The following is a 19,098-nucleotide window of genomic DNA, read 5'->3' as shown; positions in this document are numbered from 1 at the left end:
AGGATTTTATTTTTATCTAAACAAATTTATTTTAAATTTGAATTGTGCACTCTTAAATCCTAAACAAAAAAACTGTTTTGCAACATGGCATAAAGATCAATTTAATGGTCGACCTGGGTTGGCTTTGGTAAAGTGGGATATGATACAGGCACTGAAGAAACTAGGAGGGGTAGGTGTGGGAGATGCGATGGCACTACTAGAAAACTAGTTATTACAGACGGATATTTTCGATGGATTTTATCCCACGGAAATACAGACGAAATTTCAAAAGGATTTTTTGTCGGAAAACTAAAAAAATGAATTAGCATAAATTATAGACGGAAAAGAAAATCCCTCAGTAATTCTGTCGAAAAAATTAAATTTTTTTTTGTAAAAAACAGTTACAGACGAAAAATCCATCTGTAATTAAATGGACCAAAACACTGTGTTTATTAAATTATTACAGACGGGAAAATCCGTCTGTAATTTAAAATTTTCCGTTAGAAATATTAAAATAAAGTTCAGCGTTACAAAATCCCCTCATTTCACATATTCTTCCCCGCACCTCCACACCCTCCCCTCCAAATGCTCTATTGGCAGTGCTTCTCAGCCTTGCACCGCCATCGCACCTTATGCCGCCGCCACACCTTGTGTTGTCGCCGCACTGAACCTCCATTGCACTGAACTTCCATCGCCCCGTCACACCCCTTCCCGGCTCTTCTATGTGTGTTGCTCGCGTCATTCCCTTTCGAACCTTAATGTGCATTTCTCTGCCACCATCTTCGTCGCCTTTGTCTACCTTCGCGATTTTATAAAACTACAGCACCGATCGTTCATTCAGCGGCACTAACCATAACCAATGGCGTCCACCGAGCAGCTATTGAAGAAGCGAAAGCACGACACTCTTCCGGAATCTCCACTGCCACACCACCGCCGCTAGCACCGCCGCCACAATCTCCTCAAACCCTAGCTCGTCTGCCTACTCCTCCTCCTCCGCCTCTGTCACGAGATGAGGTCGTCACCAAGCAGAGGAACAAAGATGAGGTTCGAATCATGTTTGAAAGCTACCGTCACATCAAGCTCTTCTTGTAAAAGAAGGAAGGTGATTTCATCCATGACCTTGAACAGAGCTTCTTCGCTCTCGTCAATGCTTCCAGAGGTAAACACTACTATCTAGAAATTCAATGTGACTAGGCAAGTTTTGACATGTTCTGTAACTACTATCTATTTTTATTGCTAGTTCTTTAGCTGCATATGGAGCCTATGTGTGCCCTATGCCATATTCGAATGAAGTTGGTTTGCAAATGCTTACAGGTGGAGCTGCCAGGGAGGCTACAGTGTTAGGGTATCATATTACTCCCTTGTTTTTGTACTATGCGTATCACGGACCTATTTTTAGAGTCTTACTCAGATTAAATCGTGGCAAGATTCATGACAGTAGGTAATGTACTTCTCTGCTTGTGTTGCACCTTTGATCTTGTTTGTGTTACTCCCTTGATTTGATTTATAACTCATATGGTTATTGTAGGCATTATGGCTATATTGGTTACTGCCACAAATGTGGAAATTCTCATGAATATTCTCGGGATCAACTTGGTCAGATTAGTTGCTCTTGTAGTATGCCAATGGTATATTTCAGGTTTTCCATAAGATTTCATGAAATTTGTTTGTTTGAATCCTAAGTTCCAGATATATTAGTTGCTTTTTCCTATTGAATATGCTTTATAAGTTATGTAGCAGCAACGAATTTATGTTATGTAACACTTAGCTTAGCTTTAACAATTCAGTTTTGAATCAATGGGAACCAAAATTTTAGATATGAGAATTAAAATACTTGAAAAGTGAGGTAATGTTCTTTTTTTTTTAATTTACCTTTAATTAAAGTTGGTTTATATGAAGGGAAACTGTCATGAAAGGAAAATGAAATATGATACTTCTAGTGATTCAAACAGCTATAATGCCTCTCTTCTTTTGGAAGCTTGGAGGCCTATATCAATGGGACACAAGAGAAGGTAGTTACTGGCTGGTTTTACCTGCTTAAATGAAGCCAAAATAGACGGAATTAAATTATAGAACCTGACTGATATTCATATCTGTGTAAAATCCTCACATGTGAAACTATTATATGCTCTTACACTACTTCTATGGAGATCAATGGTAAATTAATTTGGCATAAGAAAACATGCTTGCGCTTTTCAGTCAAATAATGAGCCTTTCAACCTTCAAGTCCTTATGTTTATTTGTTAACATTCTCTTAAAATGCTGATTCTTAGGCCGTTTCTAATGTTCTGCTTCAATTTCTTGCGGAATTGGTTAATTTAGTTTTGGAGCATCCGTTTCTAAAGTTGTTACCAACAGTCTTACTATATTTCATTTATTAAGATATATGCTCCCACCATTTCTGATCTGCAAGTGAGTATGTATTGCCAATGGTGCTTGTATTATTGAATATTTGAATTGTAAGATATGTTCAATGATGTGTTGTTTATTTTGGTCTCTTCAGAGATTTATCTCAGCTGAATTTGGAGCAGACCCTACCAAGGTTCAATATATGACCTGGAGGATGGCCGTAATTTATACGCACCCAAACTCAAAATTTGCTAGATAGTTGAGGCCGAACGCATTCCATATACCTACATTTGCCGCAATTTCTTCATGAAGATTTTGCTCCCTTCTCTTGTTCAGCCAGGCTTAAATGCTCCTCCTAGTGACAAGGTTACCATATTTGGTGATGGGAACACAAAAGGTCTATTTGATCGAAGACGATTGCTAATTTCTTATCACGTAATTGTTATTCTTTTTGTTTGATGCTTATTTATGAAGGGTTTCTTTGCAGGCGTATTTGTTAAGGAAAATGATGTCGCTGCCTTCACTATTAGCACAGTTGATGAACCCCGTACCTTGAACAAAGTGTTGTACTTGAGACCCTCAGAAAACGTTTATTCTCTGAATGAACTAGTCGAGATGTGGGAAACTAAAATTGGGAAGAAGCTTGAGAAATCACACGTCTCAGAAGAAGAACTGATCAAGAAAATCGAAGGTAATACTTTGACTTCAAATTGATTGTGACTATGTTGCTGCTTCTTATCACTTTTGTCAATTAAGCATCAAGATTCTAGACGGTATGAAAAATCATCTCATGTTATGACTGACAGGGATATGAAGTTTCTACTTATATATAGAGAAATGTAAGGAAAACTTCTAATTCAATGCATTAGGTGAGTGTTTGATGTGTCTTGCAACCCTAGTTCAATTTCTCTTGACTAGTTTTGCTGGTTTTGAGTACCAAAATGGCAAAATCATTGTGGTATCTATTTGGAGTATTTGGTTGGCTTGAACACAATTCACAGACCTTCAATTATAAATTCTTGGACTGACAAGTTTTATGGGATATGATTAGATGCTTGGTATCTATTTGGTGTATAAATTCTTGAACACAATTCACACACCTTAAATACTTATATCTGAAATAGTTTTTGCAGATGTGGTATGAATATCTGCTCTTTATATTCAACTTATTTCTTAAACATGCTCATCATCGTCAAGATTAAATGCTTCCAATTAGTTCTAAAATGATATAGTAGTGAATTATTTTGGCAGATTCAGGACCAATTTGAGATATTTGATCTTTCAGGACTATTTTGACTATTAATACTATTTGTGATGCTGGGCTTTTCCTAAGGTATGTATATGTTGATCTTGGACTTCTTAATTGGCACAAATCTGCCTTGGAAACACAACAAATGTTCTTGAAATTCTTAATGTCATGTTTGTTGCCATATTTAGCAGAAAGTAATTATCAACTGGCAAACTAAAAATATTTGGATATAGTTAGTATTGTCCTATTTATTGGATTGGTCAAAATATGTTCTTGTCATAGTGGCTCTAAAGTACCAAATTAGCAAAATGAAATCAAAATCTACTATGTAGAATCTTGAAGTTATTATGAGTTAGTAAACTTTAAAAGCATGAAAAATGAAGGATAATAATGTACAAATGCCTGTTAGTTATATATATTTTGTAGGGGTGAAAATGGAGAATTGAGATTGGGAATCAGAAGAGCTGTTCGACCAAGAAATGGTCTTCCTGAGTCTATTGTTGGTAACCAGAGTTGTTATCCCAATTTCCTTTCTTCTGTGGCCTAATGCTATATCAGCAAAAAGCATGTTTCATGTTTTCTACAGTCCAAGGTAATAGATCAGAAAGATATTTTCTTCTGTTCTTAGTTCTTATCAATATGCAAATCCAGTGTAGGGATTAAATGTTCAGCCATTTAACTTGCTACATTGCAGGGCAACTCATGCAGATTTTGTTGTATCCTATCAAAAGTATGCCAAAAGCATCAAGAATCCGGTGACCATTGGCACAAGATTCAAAGTGAAATTTGAAATGGATGAATCACCTGAAAGAAGGTCAACAGTGGCAATAGCTATGAATATTTTAGCTGCATATATCTCACGAAAATTTATATCCTGTGAGGAACATGAATCAATCTTCTTACCTTGCAGGTGTACTAGTGGTATAGTGACTGGAATGAGTGATTTGGATCCATACAGATGGCCTAAATCAAAATGGAGGTGCTTAATGGTACATTTTTAGTTTTGCTTGAAATATGCACCATGTTTTCCCCCAAACATTTTCTCTAAGTTTACTGCTTTGATATCCAACAGGTCTTGTACCATAAACTTATTTACTTTTTGACTGATTACAAACTGATTTGGAAGAGGAAAAGGCACATGAAATTGCCAAGTTACAGGATGCTTTGCATGCAATGGTGAGCTTCACTTATTTATCTTTCTCTTTTTCTTCTATTAAACTTGCAGCCCCAAATCGAAAGTCACTGGAACTAGACCAGATGTTAAGGTGAGCTTCACTTATTCATCTCAAGAATACATTGTATATAGATTATGTTGTCACTATTTTTTTATTTTTGTCAGAATTTGATACTTGGAAAACAGATGAGAAATGGAAAAATCTAAGGAGGCAGAGAAGCCTGAGGCAGAGGATCAATTCATGACCCCACTTTTTGAATCAATGGACACAATAATGATGAATGGTTTCTGCACAGATGAAGTTCCAATTTTAGAACCTAATTAAGCAACCTTATTGTATATTTTGACTTAATTAGAGGACAATAGTTGATGTATCAATACACTTTGTTGATGTATGGTTGTTACTTGTTATTATAATTGATGTATCAACACTTTGTTTATATTTTGAAATATATTGACTTGTTTGTTTATAGTAATTTTCTTTTAGTTTGATAATACAATGAATTTATTTATTTTTCGAAATATTATAAATATTTGAATACAAATTAGATAAAATTTGTATTAAATTTATATTTATTTTGTATGAAAACAAGTTTATTTTGTAATTGAAAAAATAAAAAAAATATTTTACCTTACTGACGGATTTATAGACGGATTTTCTGTCTGTAATTAGAGTGTGAGATGATTTTCCAAGGTTCAAATTACAGACAGAAAATCTATCAAAAAATCCGTAATTACAGACAGAAAATCCGTCTAAAAATTTGTCTGTAATTACAGACAGAAAATTCGTCAAAAAATCCGTCGACTTCTGAAAATGGATGGAAAATTTACAAAGGGAAAATCCATCGGTAATTGGTAAAAATCCGTCGATAATTTTCCGACGGAAAAAAATCCGTCGGTAAATAATTTCCGACGGGACTTTTACAGAGGGACAAAATCCGTCGGTAACCAAAAATCCGTCTGTAATAAAGACTAAATCTGTCTGTAAATCTGTTTGTATTAATCCATTTTTTAGTTGTGTGGTTCGTAATACCGCATTATTATTCAAGTAGTGGTAGAGATTTTCTAAAGAAGATTGTCCACTATGGAAGAAAATTGTGTGCTCGTGCAATAATCTGAAACCTAGACAACTTTTGTCTACTCAAAATCTATCAGTAAAAGGGGGCCCGTGGAGAGATATATGTCAACTACAAATAAAAGAGCAAAATGTCAGACAAAAGATGATTGATGGACTTGCTATGGAAGTAGGAGATGGTAGATCAACAAGATTTTGGAAGGATACATGGTTACAGTCTGGGAAGTTAAAAGACTCCTTTCCGAGACTCTTCTTGGTTTCAAATAACAAAAGATCCGTAATTGGAGACTGTGGGTTTTGGGATGGGATAGAGTGGGTGTGGAACTTCCAATGGAGGAGGGAACTCCGCCAATGGGAGACTGAAAACTTGAATCAACTGCTTGATATCTTGCACGCTGTGAGATTGATAGCAGGAGTATAAGATAGAGTGGTGTGAAAATTTGACAAGGAAGGCGTTTATTCTACTAACTCATTTGCGCAGGTTTTGCAGGAACAGACTCTGACGGATGATATCCTTAGCTACAAGTTCACAAATGGAATCTGGAAAGGACTAGTGCCCCCTCAAGTTGAGCTATTTACTTGGTTCGTGCTAGTAGAGCGAGTCAATACAAAAGTCCGTTTGAGTAGATTGGGTATCATTGATCGGAATGATAACATTTGTGTTATGTGTAATAAGGAAGTTGAATCTATACAACATTTTTTTGTTATGTGTGAGTTTGCTTGGCAGGTATGGTGTGCATGGATTACTCATGTGGGTCGTGTTTGGAGTATCCCAGGGACCATAAAAGAACACTTTGAGGGTTGGAGGATGATGCCTATGAGAGGAGACGAGCGTAAAACATGGTTAGTGGGATTCTTCTCAGTTATATGGAATGTCTGGTTGTGTAAAAATGAACACAATTTTCAGAATAAGGCAACAATTGTGGTGGATTGTGTTGCTAGATCGTTTTGTTGTTCCAAAAAGTGGTATGGAAACTAACTCATGTTGTTGATGGTTATGTCAAAGATGACATAGGGGTTGGGTAGCATTTATTTTTTGATTATTGATAAATCCTATTTTATGATTTATCTTGTGCTCATTTGAGTGGTTTTTATCAAGTCCTTACCCACTTATTCATACTATTTGCATGGTTTTACATTTTCCTTACTGATTTTGTGCTATGATTGAAAACATGTCTTCTTTAGTCTTAATTTGCTAATATTAATCTTCTCTTATTACCATTAGATGCCTTGATATGTGTGTTAAGTGATTTCAGAGCTTATAAGTCAGGAATGGCTCAGAGGATGGGAAGAAAGCATGCAAAAGTGGAAGGAATACAAGAAGTTGAAGAAATTGCTAAGCTGTCCAGCCTGACCTCTTCGCACTCAAACGGTCATAACTTGAGCTAAAGAGATCCAAATGATGCGGTTCCAGTTGCGTTGGAAAGCTAACGTCTGGGGCTTCAATTTGATATATATTTTGCCATAGCTGCCCCGAAGTAAGGTGACGCGAACGCGTGGATCACGCGGACGCATGACCTGGCAGAAACGCAATCCACGCAAACGCGTGGATGACGCTTCCGCGCCACTTTCCCGCGACCTGTACGTACCAGAATACGCTGGGGGCGATTTCTGGGCTATTTTTGACCCAGTTTTTGGCCCAGAATACACAGATTAGAGGCTATAAAGTGGGAGAATGCATCCATTCATGGGGAGGCCTTCAATTATTCACTTTTCATACTTTAGATGTAGTTTTTAGAGGGAGAGATTCTCTCCTCTCTCTTAGGATTTAGGATTAGGATTCCTCTTAAAGGATTTAGGACTTTTATTACTTCAACTTACAATTTCTGCTCAATTACCAGGTTCAATGTTCCTTTTATTTACCTTCCCAATTTAATTTATGAATATTTCCATGTTACATTTGATATCTTTATTAGTGCAACTTGAGGTATTTCAGAATTATGATTACTTTCTTTTATTTATATAAACAATTTAGATTTTTCCCTTTTGGCTTTGATTGATCAATTGAAGACTCTTGAGTTATCAAACTCATCGTGATTGATAATTGTTATTTTTGCTAATTGAATTGGATTCCAATAACTCTAGTCCTTTCTTAGGAATTGGCTAGAACCTGAGGATCAAACTAATTAGTCCACTTGACCTCCCTTTGCTTTAATAAAGGTTAACTAAGTGGGATTAAAACTCAATTATCATCACCATTGATAAGGATAACTAGGATAGGAATTCCAGTTTTCATACCTTGCCAAGAGTTTATTTTACAGTTATTTATTTATTTTACTTGTCATTCAAATTACTTGTTCCTCACTTTCAAAACCCCCAATTTACAAAACTCATAACCAATAATAAGAACACCTCCCTGCAGTTTCTTGAGAAGACGACCCGAGGTTTAAATACTTCGGTTATCAATTTTAAAGGGGTTTGTTACTTGTGACAACCAAAACTTTTGTAAAGAAGGAATTCTTGTCGGTCTAGAAGCTATACTTACAACGCGAATTTATTTGCAAAAATTCTAGATCACGCGAGAGTTTCGCTCTTTCAAAATGGCGCCGTTGTCGGGGTACTGCAAACGTGTGCCTTATTATTGGTTATTGTAAATATTTACTTTTTGCTTGTTTATTTGCTTTTATTTTTGTTTTTATTTTTGCTTTTTCATAAATTAAGAGGTTATTGATTTTTATTTAGTTATTAAAATTTTTTTCAAAAATTTGTTCTTCGTGTTCATCTTGATCTTTAAGTTGTTCTTAGTTGTTTTCTTCGTTTTGATCTAAAAATTTTAAGTTTGGTGTCATTTTATGGTTTTTATCTTTCCTCATTAAATTCAAAAATTCAAAATTTAAAACTCAAAATTTCAAATTTCAAATTTCAAATTCCAAAATTCAAATTAAAAAATTTTTAAATTCAAATTTCAAAATTTCAAATTTCAATTTTCAAAATTCAAATTTCAAAATTTAAAATTCAAATTTCAAAATTTCAAAATATGAAATTTCGAAATTCAAATCTTTTTTTTTTCAAAATTCATATCTTTTTCAAAATCTTATCTTATCTTATTTAAAAAAAAAAAATCAAATTTCAAAATTTAATTTTCAAAATTTAAATTTCAATAACCTTTTAATTTCAATTTATTTTTATTTTCGTTTTTAATTTTATTTGCTACTATGAACTCTCACCCCTTTGGCTATGAGTCTGGTTACAATTATGTTGCAGGAAGAGGAAACTATAATGAAAATAGACATCAAGGTTGGAAGAATCAAAGATGGGAGGAGCCACAAGGATTTGATCAACCCTCTTGGCAACAACCCCCTCCAACGCACTATAACCAACAACCATTCTGTGATGCATACCAAGATGATGACTATGGTGGACCCCCTTGTAGTTACCAACAAGCCCCACCATATGCTTAAGAACCATCTCCTCAACACAACTTTGAACCACCATACTCACAAGCTGCTTACCACCAAACACCACCATATGACCCTAACCTATATCCACCACACCAACCACCATATGAACCACACCCAGAACCACCACCTCAATATTCACCATCTCCATATCTTTATCAAGAAGAACCACCTTCCTATTATGAACCCTTTCTCTAAAATAATGAACCCTCCTATCCACCCCAACCTCCATTGGATAACAGTGCCCTTAGTGTTATTCTTCAAGGGCAAGAAGAGATGAATAAGAGTGTGCTAAATTTTGCGGCCGCCTTAGGCGAGTTAGTAAATATAATAGCTTCCCGACATCTGAGAACTCAAAATACTCCCATGGCTGCATGTGGAGAATCTAAAGAAGAGCGTAGCATGAAGGAGACACTAGAAACTTTAGTGGATAATGAGGAACATGGCTTTATATTGGAACAAGTGGAAGAAGCCATAATAGTTGCAGAGGAAGAAGTGGTTACAGACTTAGGAGATGCTGAACCTCCATGGGAAAGTCAAGACATAGAGCCTCCTTCCAAGACGGTTGCATTTGATGTTGAGGAGGGTGTACAACCTCCAAGGCATGTCATGGTTAAGGAATTGGAAGAGGTCGATCAAGAGATGGAGATTCAAGAAGAAGAAGCACAACCTCTCATGCCCTTGGAAAGCAGTGAAGAGGAGATTGAATTGGAAGAAAGCTACCAAGAGGAAGAGGTTGAAATTGAAGAAGCTTACAAGGAGGTGGAAGTTGTCAGAGAATAGCACAAGGGAGTAGAGCTTGTAAGTTCATTAGAAACACCTCTCCCAAGGCCATTACCGTCCAACACAACGTTCAAGTGGGTAAAATTTTTATCCTTGACCTTTACCTTCCCACTTGAATATGGGCTACTGGAGACGGATGGTCAACTTAGAGCTCTTTGTGGCATTAAGAGTAAGAGGAAGATGGTTAGTGGTAGGAGTCGTCATGCAAGATTCAATATGGTGGAAAGCTCAAAGTTTAAATGCAAAGGTTGGTGTAAAGCTCAACTGAATGGGTCTAGGAAGTTGTTTGGTCGCTTTAGTGAGAATTCAGATTGCCTGCCCCCCGGTTGGAACACTAATGATCAACAAGAAGATGGGGGCAAAAGCAAGGTTTGGGACCCCGAAATTCATTCTGGCAATCAACACTCTTGGGGCCTTGTCACTTGCTTTAACTTGCTTGAAGGCTTTCTGCGCCTAGTTTGGGATCCTGGAGGCTACTGGAATTCCAAACATTGGTGGAAATTTTTGGATGAATTCAAACACAAGCCACCATAACAGGAAGCTCATCAAATGTCCAACATAAGGAATTTAACTAAAAGTGCTAGGTGGGAGACAACCCACCATGGTATGATCGTTCATTTTCCAATTATAATTTTATTTAGTTTTGTTTGTTTTTGAATTTTATTTTATTTCATTGAACCTGGAATTATTCATAACATCTGCATACTGCATTCTGCATTTTTGCATATATATATATATATATATAAAAATCGTCCGCTGCCTCCTCTTCAATGCCGTTGCCACCTCCTCTTCTCAGTGAGTTTTTACTTTTTTTTATATGATGATCATATCAAAGTGCACACGGTTTTCTAGTCTAGTTTAAGCTCAATCATCAAATAATCAACATTTGATTTTCAAACCAGAGTTATAATAATAATATCCACGAACCACCCCCAACCCTGTTTTCTTGATGATTTTTTATTAAAAATAAAAAGAAATAGTTTTTCTCTTCTATTTCTGTTAATGTATTGAATTTGAAGTCAACCTGTTCTTGTTACTTTGACAATCTATTATGTTAAATTTGTTATTTTTGACAATTTGTTCTTGTTATCTTTGAGAATCTGTTATACTAAATTTTGTGTTGTACTTTTGTAAATTTTATATTTGTTCACTTTGATTTTAGCTTTTAATTTGAAGATCAACATTGTCAGCTTCATATCCTGAGGTAATTTTTTTATTGTGTAATGTGTATGTTGGTAACAACTCAATATGTTAATTAATTGAGGAAAATATTAAAATAACATAAACTGATTAATTATTCTTTGTTATCACAGGATGTTCAAAGTAGCGAGCCAGGATTTACCAGTGCTACTCCATCCACTTTTGAATCAGTCAGATCTTCAGGACAGTTAGAGTCAATGCCGCCTCCACAGCAGCAATCGCAGCCACAAACTCAGACGCAGACACAGCCACCATCGTTGCCGCCACTGCCGCCGCACAGTGATCAGAACAATGAAGGAACTAGATCTAAGAGGAGGAGAGGCAAAGCAAATGTTGCTAATGAGTCACCTAATCCTGGCCAGTCTGAGGAACAAGGTACAGGTAACACTAAAAAACCTGTTAGACCTAGATCTTGGACTTGGGAGCATTTTAAAAAAGATGATAGTGGTCCCAAACCTAGGGCTATATGTAAGTGGTGTGGAGCATCTTATGCGACTGATTCACATAAAAATGGTACTAGCAATCTTAAAAGTCACTTGTTGAGTCAGTGTAGAAAATTTCCAAAAGATTCACTTTGATCCCACTCAAAAAACACTTGTTATGCAGCAACTTAAAAAAGAAGAAGGAAATGGGCTGGGTAATTGTTTGACTTCTGTATCATTTGATCCTGATTTATGTAGACAAGCTCTTGCTAGAATGATAATCATAGATGAGTTGCCTTTTAGATTTGTTGAAGGGGAGCGATTTCGTTATTTCATGAGTGTTTTACAGCCAAAACTCCATATTCCGGGCAGAATTTCAGTTGCTAGGGATTGTTGGAACTTGTTCATGAATGAAAAAGATAAGTTGAAGAGTGTCTTTATAAACTCAAATCAAAGTATGTGTTTGACCACTGATTGTTGGACTTCTGTACAAAATCTAAACTATCTTTGCCTTACTGCACATTTATTGATCAAGATTGGAAGTTGCAAAAGAGAATTCTTAACTTTTGTCTCATCAAGAATCATAAAGGTGAAACAATTGGTAGGAAGATAGAAAAATGTCTTTTGAATTGGGGAATAAGTAGAGTCTTTAGCATCACAGTTGATAATGCTAGTTCAAATGATGTTGCCATTTGTTACTTGAAAGGTAGAATGGAAGATTGGAATTCACATCCTTTAAAAGGTGAACATTTGCATGTTAGGTGTTGTGCTCATATCTTGAACTTGGTGGTGAATGATGGTTTGAAGGATATGCATTCTTCAATTAGTAAAATTAGAAATGCTGTTAGATATGTCCGTGCTTCTCCTAGTCGTATGGATAGGTTTAAAAGTTGCATTAAAGAGGCTAGGATCCAAGACTACTCTTGTGTGTAATTAGATGTCCCCACTAGGTGGAATTCCACTTACATAATGCTTGTAGTACTTTAAAATTCCAAAAGGCCTTCAAGAGATTAAGTGAGAGGGATGCTGAGTTTGTAATGATGCAAGGGGCATTCCAAAGAATGAAGATTGGGATAATGCAAGATGTTTTGTGAGATTTTTGAAGATTTTTTCTGATGTAACCAAAAAAGTCTCGGGTTCTACATTTGTGACTTCTTCTTCATATTTTCATCACTTTTGTTCAATTCTTAGTTCTTTGAAGACTTGGGATGATAGTAATGACATACTACTTAAGGGTATGGCTACAAAAATGAAGGCTAAGCATGATAAATATTAGGGTAACTTGAGGAACATGAATATGATAATTTTTGTTGCTGTGGTACTTGACCCTAGATACAAGATTAAGTTTGTTGAGTGGAGTTTTCAAAGGTTGTTTGAGAAGGATGATGCTGATTTCTTATGTGGTAAGGTGAAGGAAGTATTCAATGACTTGTTTAACAGCTATAGGGTTGCTCTCAATAGTGATCAAGCACACCAATCTGCACAACACAGCCAAGATGTGGATATGGATGATAGTGCCTTTGATGATGTTCGCTTTGCGGCAGCATTTGAAAATGATGTACAAGCAAGTGAGAGTGTCAACACAAATGAAGTGGATTTATATCTCATGGAGTCCTTGGAGAAACCAATTGATCTAAGTAGTTTTGATATTTTAACTTGGTGGAAAGTGAGCTCTAACAATTACAAATATCCTGTTTTAAGTCAAATTGCGAGGGATAAGACTTTTCTATGTTATTTAATTTTGTGTTGTTGAGACTTGTTTAGTTATTTTGATGCTAAAGAATTATTATTTTATCAAGACTTGTTGAATATGTTGGATTGTTGGACAATTGGACATGTTAGTTTATAATGTTTTATGGAATTTTTGTTTTATTATTATGTTGAATTGTGTTTTATTATTATGATGGATTATTGGACAGGTTATATAACTTTATAAATTAAGTTATTATTTTGTATTTAAAAAACCGCGGATCCAAACCAATCCAAACTGCTTGTAATCGGATCGGATTGGATCGGATTTCCAAAAAATGTTCATCCAATCCAAACCGCATCGGATTACCACGCGAACGCGTGCCCCACGCGTCCGCATCATTTTCAAAATATGGCCATCCACGCGATCGCGTCAACCACGCAACCGCGTCACCCAAAAATCTGGCGAAAAGAGTTTCGAACAGAGAGTTGCGCGAACACGAGGCTGCACTCGCGCCAATCGCACAAATCAGGCCACGCGATCGTGTGACCCACGTGTCCGCGTCGCCTGCGCCGCACAACTCATCCAAATCAGCGCCAATTATCTTCTATTTTCTTTTCTAATCCTAATTTCTTCTATCTTTTCTTCTTTCTTTCTTACTTTATTTCTTTCACTTCTCATTCCTTTTCACCTTCATTCTATTTTACTTAATTTATTTGCATATTTCATTCATTGCATTTTAATTTAGTGCATATTTTTGTTTCTTTTCTAAATTCATTATTTTTCCTTTGGTGTTAAAATTTTCTTATTTAACTGTTGCATCTTCTCTTGAATTATTTTGGGTGCTTAGTGACTTGTGTTATTCTGGTTAGGTAATATTATTTAAATCAATACCAATCTTTTATACCTGTATTATTTTTGTATTGACATGAATTTATATTATCTTTCCTTACCCACTCTCTTTCCCATTGTTGTAAATTTTTTGCACTCTTGATTTGCCATGTACTTCTACTATTCTCTCACTTGCATGCTGTAGCTACCATGTAATTGAGACCCTTATTATCTGGCATTAACACCCATATTTTATTTATTTTCTATCTTTATTTTGGGTTAATTTTCTTCTTTTCCCTCTTCTTTCAGGATAGCCACCACAAAGGGAGAGGAAAAGCTTCTTAATGGGAAGACAAACAAGTCCACCTGCACAATCTTTGGAGAAAAGTATCAGTTGAAGCAACCCGTCCACTTGTACATCTTAGCATGCACCGAGGACGGTGCAATCTTTAAGTGTGGGGAGGTCGATACCAATCTCCATGGGTTAGTTACTCTTCTATCTCAACACCAATGGTTTATTTTCCTTGTTAGTTGTTGCATTTACATGTTTGATTGCATATTTTACCACTTGGTTGAAGAAATATTTTCTTTTTCAAAAAACTTTTAGAGCATTTCACTAATTTGAATAAAATTTAATGTTACACTTGTTTGAAGAAATATTATACTGGAACATGGTTTAGAGCTCGAACACACAAAACCTGTGAGATTTTTGAGCCTATTTGAATTGGTTGTATTTTACCAACCAATATTTTATTTTTGGTGTGTGTTTTTCTCTCTAAAATTGTGATCTTTATCTTGCTTAATTCTATATTTCCATGGTTTGATGTATGCATACACTTACATGATTCAAGGCCTTTATTTCACTGAGCTTACATACACCCATATGGCCTTACCCTTTTCATTATTCTTTGCAAACCAATTTTGAGCCTATTTTACCCCTTTGTTCTTTACTTTAGCACATCATTAACTCTAAGCGAAAAACAATAATGTCCTTAATTTGAATCCTTGGTTAGTTTAGACTAGTGAGAGTGCTCATGAATTAAGTACGGGAAAAGTTGAATTTGGAAACATTTGGTTTGAGAATTGAGTATGTTAGAATTTTCTGAAAATGTGAAAAAAAATGTTTAGGACATGATTCATGCATCCAATAATTTAATCATATGCATTGAGAAAAAGAAAAGAAAAGAAAGAAAAAATATATATAAAAAAAAAGAGAGAGAAGTGAGAAAAAGAAAGAAAAAAAAGAGCAATTAAGCAAAAAGAGGACAAAATGCCCCAAGGTAAGTGGTGAAAGCAATGCATATGTACTGTACTTGAAATTAGAATGCATGAATATGTGAAAAACATGGTTAATGGATAGTTAGATGTGGTATTATGATTACATAGATTGTCTAAAGTTAGGTGGAAAGTTTAAGTTAATTAAGGATTCAGATTTTAGTCTACTTGGCCAAATACAATCCTACCTTGACCCTAACCCCATTACAACCCTTTAAAGACCTCTTGATATGTGTATCTGTGCATTAAATTCATGTTGATTGTTAGATGAAGAGCAAGCCTTAGAAAGCAAGGTTAGTAGAGAATTGAGAGAATCGAACCTAAAACACTTGAGTGATTAGAGTGCATACACTCCCAGTGAGGGTTCGATGCTCGATTCTTTGTTCCCGGCTTTCATGAGCTATTTTCTTCTACAAACCTATTTGTACTTCATTTTTATGATTTGAATTAGTGAAATCCAGTTCATATTTATTCTTAGAGAATTTATTTACTTTTAACCAAGTAGGTAGAAACATATTGCATGGAGTTGCATTCATATAGATAGGTTGCATTTCATACTTTCTTACTTTCCTCATTCACTCTTATAGCTTCTCTTGAGCTTAGCATGAGGACATGCTAATGTTTAAGTGTGGGGAGGTTGATAAACCACTATTTTATAGTTTATCTTGTGCTCATTTGAGTGGTTTTTATCAAGTCCTTACCCACTTATTCATACTATTTGCATAGTTTACATTTTTCTTCCTGATTTTGTGCTATGATTGAAAACATGTCTTCTTTGATCTTAATTTGCTAATATTAATCCTCTCTTATTACCATTAGATGTCTTGATATGTGCGTTAAGTGATTTCAGAGCTTATAGGGTAGGAATGGCTCAGAGGATGGGAAGAAAGCATGCAAAAGTGGAAGGAATACAAGAAGTTGAAGAAATTGCTAAGCTGTCCAGCCTGACCTCTTCGCACTCAAACGGTCATAACTTGAGATATAGAGGTCCAAATGATGCAGTTCCAGTTGCGTTGGAAAGCTAACGTCCGTGGTTTCAATTTGATATATAATTTTCCATAGCTACCCCAAAGCCAGGCGATGCGAACGCGTGGTTCATGCAGACGCGTGACCTGGCAGAAACGCAATCCACGCAAACGCGTGGACGACGCTTCCACACCACTTTTCCGCGACCTGTACGTACCAGAATACACTGGGGGCGATTTCTGGGCTATTTTTGAACCAATTTTTGGCACAGAATATACAGATTAGAGGCTATAAAGTGGGGGAATGCATCCATTCATGGGGAGGCCTTCAATTATTCACTTTTCATACTTTAGATGTAGTTTTTAGAGGGAGAGGTTATCTCCTCTCTCTTAGGATTTAGGATTAGGATTCCTCTTAAAGGATTTAAGACTTTTATTACTTCAACTTACAATTTCTGCTTAATTACCAGGTTCAATGTTCCTTTTATTTACCTTCCCAATTTAATTTATGAACTTTTCCATGTTACATTTGATATCTTTATTAGTGCAACTTGAGGTATTTCAGAATTATGATTGCTTTCCTTTATTTATATAAATAATTTAGATTTTTTCCTTTTGGCTTTGATTGATCAATTGAAGACTCTTGAGTTATCAAACTCATCGTGATTAATAATTGTTATTTTTGCTAATTGAATTGGGTTCCAATAACTCTAGTCCTTTCTTAGGAATTGGCTAGAACCTGAGGATCAAACTAATTAGTCCACTTGACCTCCCTTTACTTTAATAAAGGTTAACTAAGTGGGATTAAAACCCCATTATCATCACCATTGATAAGTGTAATACCCGGTCTAACCGAAATTAATTAAATAATGAGTTAAGTAGGAGCGAATATGGTTGGAAGATTTGGCAATTGGAATTTGATGATTTAAATATGATATTTGGATTCAGTGAATTTTTCCGAGTCGGAAAACATAGTTTTCTGCATAAAAGCGCGCAGTGGAATTTTGACCGGCAGTACCGGCTGAGACCTGTCTGGTACTGCAGCTGAGAAAATTGATTATGAGTAAATAAGATTAAGAAATGAGGAATTATAATTAGGGGAGGTAGAAATATTTGAAGTGCGATTTAGAGCGCTAATCTTAAAGGTTTTGGTCCAAAAATTGGGCCAACGGACAAAAATAAATGAACTGGGCCTAAGTGGGCCCAAGACCCAACATATATAAACATTAGTTATGAGCATTTCAGCTTATTTTTACCCTAAAAGAGAGGTTGGGGCGCTGAAATAGAGAAAAGAGAAGAGAAGAGAGAAAACCTAACTCTCTTTGATCTTCAAACCACCATAACTTGAGCTACGGAGCTTCGATTGACGAGCCGTTTGCGGCCACGCGTTGATCTTCTTATCCTCTACAATTCTATCTAAGTTTGGTGGTGAATATTTCATTCATCTCTTCCCAGTTTTCGAAATTCCCCACTGTTACACGTTTTTGGATAGTTAGTGTTGAAATCTTGTGATTTTGGGTGTTTAGGGATACTCCAACATGGATTCTAAGTGGGTTCTATCCCTACTTCATATGGGCGCGTTCGTGCGTATGACGTTTGCGCGTCGATGAGTTTTTGGCCATCTGCGCGTGCGCGTGGAGTGCGCGTACGCGTGGCCCTGTTTTCATGCCAAAGATGGTTTTTGAGTTTTTAAAGCCAAATCTCATGCTTCTAAGCCTCCAATCTCATCCCTTAGGTATTAAATCATTATGATATGCCTAGCAATGAGGAAGGAACTAGGGGATGTGGTAACTTGCAAGTGAAGCAAGGGAAAAGGTTATGATCAATGATGATCAGATATGATTATATGAGATATGGAGGGTGACGGTGGAAGTACCGTGTAAGCCATGAGCCGAAAGGCTATAATTATTGATAAATGGCCGGTTTTTGATTGAACCATGGGCCGGATGGCTGAGTTATTGCCGGGTTACGGCAAGGCCATTATTGTTTATGGCTGAGTATAAATGCCTATATAATTAATAAATGAATGTGTTACATGGATAAGAATGAAAAAGGTTGAAATGTGATGTGTGACCCCGGGTAGTAGGCAGTGGCGTTGTCCACTTGCTCCGGGTATGAGACGGGAAAGGAGGATTATGATAAACGAGTTTAATCGTGGGGTTTTGAATAAATGTGTATTTGTGATACCTGGGTAGTAGCAAGGGTCGTGGTTCGTCCCGCTTGCTCCGGGTCATTGTCTGAGGATTGATAATAATGAAGGGTGATTATGAATAAATGTTTATTTGTGATACTTGGGTAGTAGCAAGGGTTGTGGTTCGTCCCACTTGCTCCAAGTTAATGTTTGAGATTTGGTAACAATGAATGTTGATAATATGAATTGAGATTGAATGAATATATGTTTGAGATGCCTGGGCAGTAGCAAGGGTTGTGGTTCATCCCACTTGCTCCGGGCCAATGCTTGAGATACCTGGATAGTAGCAAGGGTTGTGGTTCGTTCCACTTGCTCCAGGTCAGAGATTGCGACGCCTGGGTAGTAGCGGCAGTAGTGGTGAATCCACTCGCTCCAGGTTGAGCTTTTAGACACCCGCCTGGGTAGTAGCCGCAGTAGTGATTATTTCACTGGCTCTGGGTTGAGTGGGCAGTAGCAAGGGGGTTGTAGCTCAAACTTACTTGCTCCGCAAGGGGTGTTTCTGTCCAATGGTTAGCTA

General features: G+C 36.3%; 1 protein-coding gene and 1 pseudogene across 18 annotated transcripts; both read left to right on the top strand.

Annotated features, from left to right (window-relative positions):
• Positions 522-5,237, top strand: LOC107639678. Of its 18 annotated transcripts, none has more exons than XR_002361464.1 (12): positions 522-1,138; positions 1,294-1,420; positions 1,508-1,607; positions 2,483-2,725; positions 2,816-3,019; positions 3,135-3,197; positions 3,614-3,661; positions 4,004-4,169; positions 4,272-4,391; positions 4,488-4,566; positions 4,650-4,842; positions 4,917-5,237. XR_002361464.1 is itself a non-coding variant. In XM_021121449.1 (6 exons), the coding sequence occupies exons 2-5, from the start codon at positions 1,254-1,256 to the stop codon at positions 2,532-2,534; spliced, it is 432 nt and encodes a 143-aa protein (XP_020977108.1). In that variant the 5' UTR covers positions 522-1,138; positions 1,220-1,253; the 3' UTR covers positions 2,535-2,725; positions 2,816-2,910. The 18 variants fall into 18 exon arrangements, 1 of the variants encoding a protein (XP_020977108.1); XR_002361463.1 differs by having other exon boundaries at positions 3,987-4,169; XR_001620269.2 differs by lacking the exon at positions 3,135-3,197.
• On the top strand, positions 5,972-13,382 carry LOC107636912 (annotated as a pseudogene).

This window comes from Arachis ipaensis, chromosome B04 (genome assembly GCF_000816755.2).
Source record: "Arachis ipaensis cultivar K30076 chromosome B04, Araip1.1, whole genome shotgun sequence".
NCBI lineage: Eukaryota > Viridiplantae > Streptophyta > Magnoliopsida > Fabales > Fabaceae > Arachis > Arachis ipaensis.
Note: the sequence above shows the minus strand (reverse complement) of the source record. Positions and strands in the feature narration are given on the sequence as shown.

Coding starts and splice junctions, on each gene's coding strand:
- LOC107639678 (XM_021121449.1), top strand. CDS start 1,254: ATGCCATATTCGAATGAAGTTGGTTTGCAAATGCTTACAGGTGGAGCT. Junction 1,608..1,878: donor GCTCTTGTAGTATGCCAATG/GTATATTTCAGG, acceptor GTTTATATGAAG/GGAAACTGTCATGAAAGGAA. Junction 1,992..2,482: donor TCAATGGGACACAAGAGAAG/GTAGTTACTGGC, acceptor TGGTCTCTTCAG/AGATTTATCTCAGCTGAATT.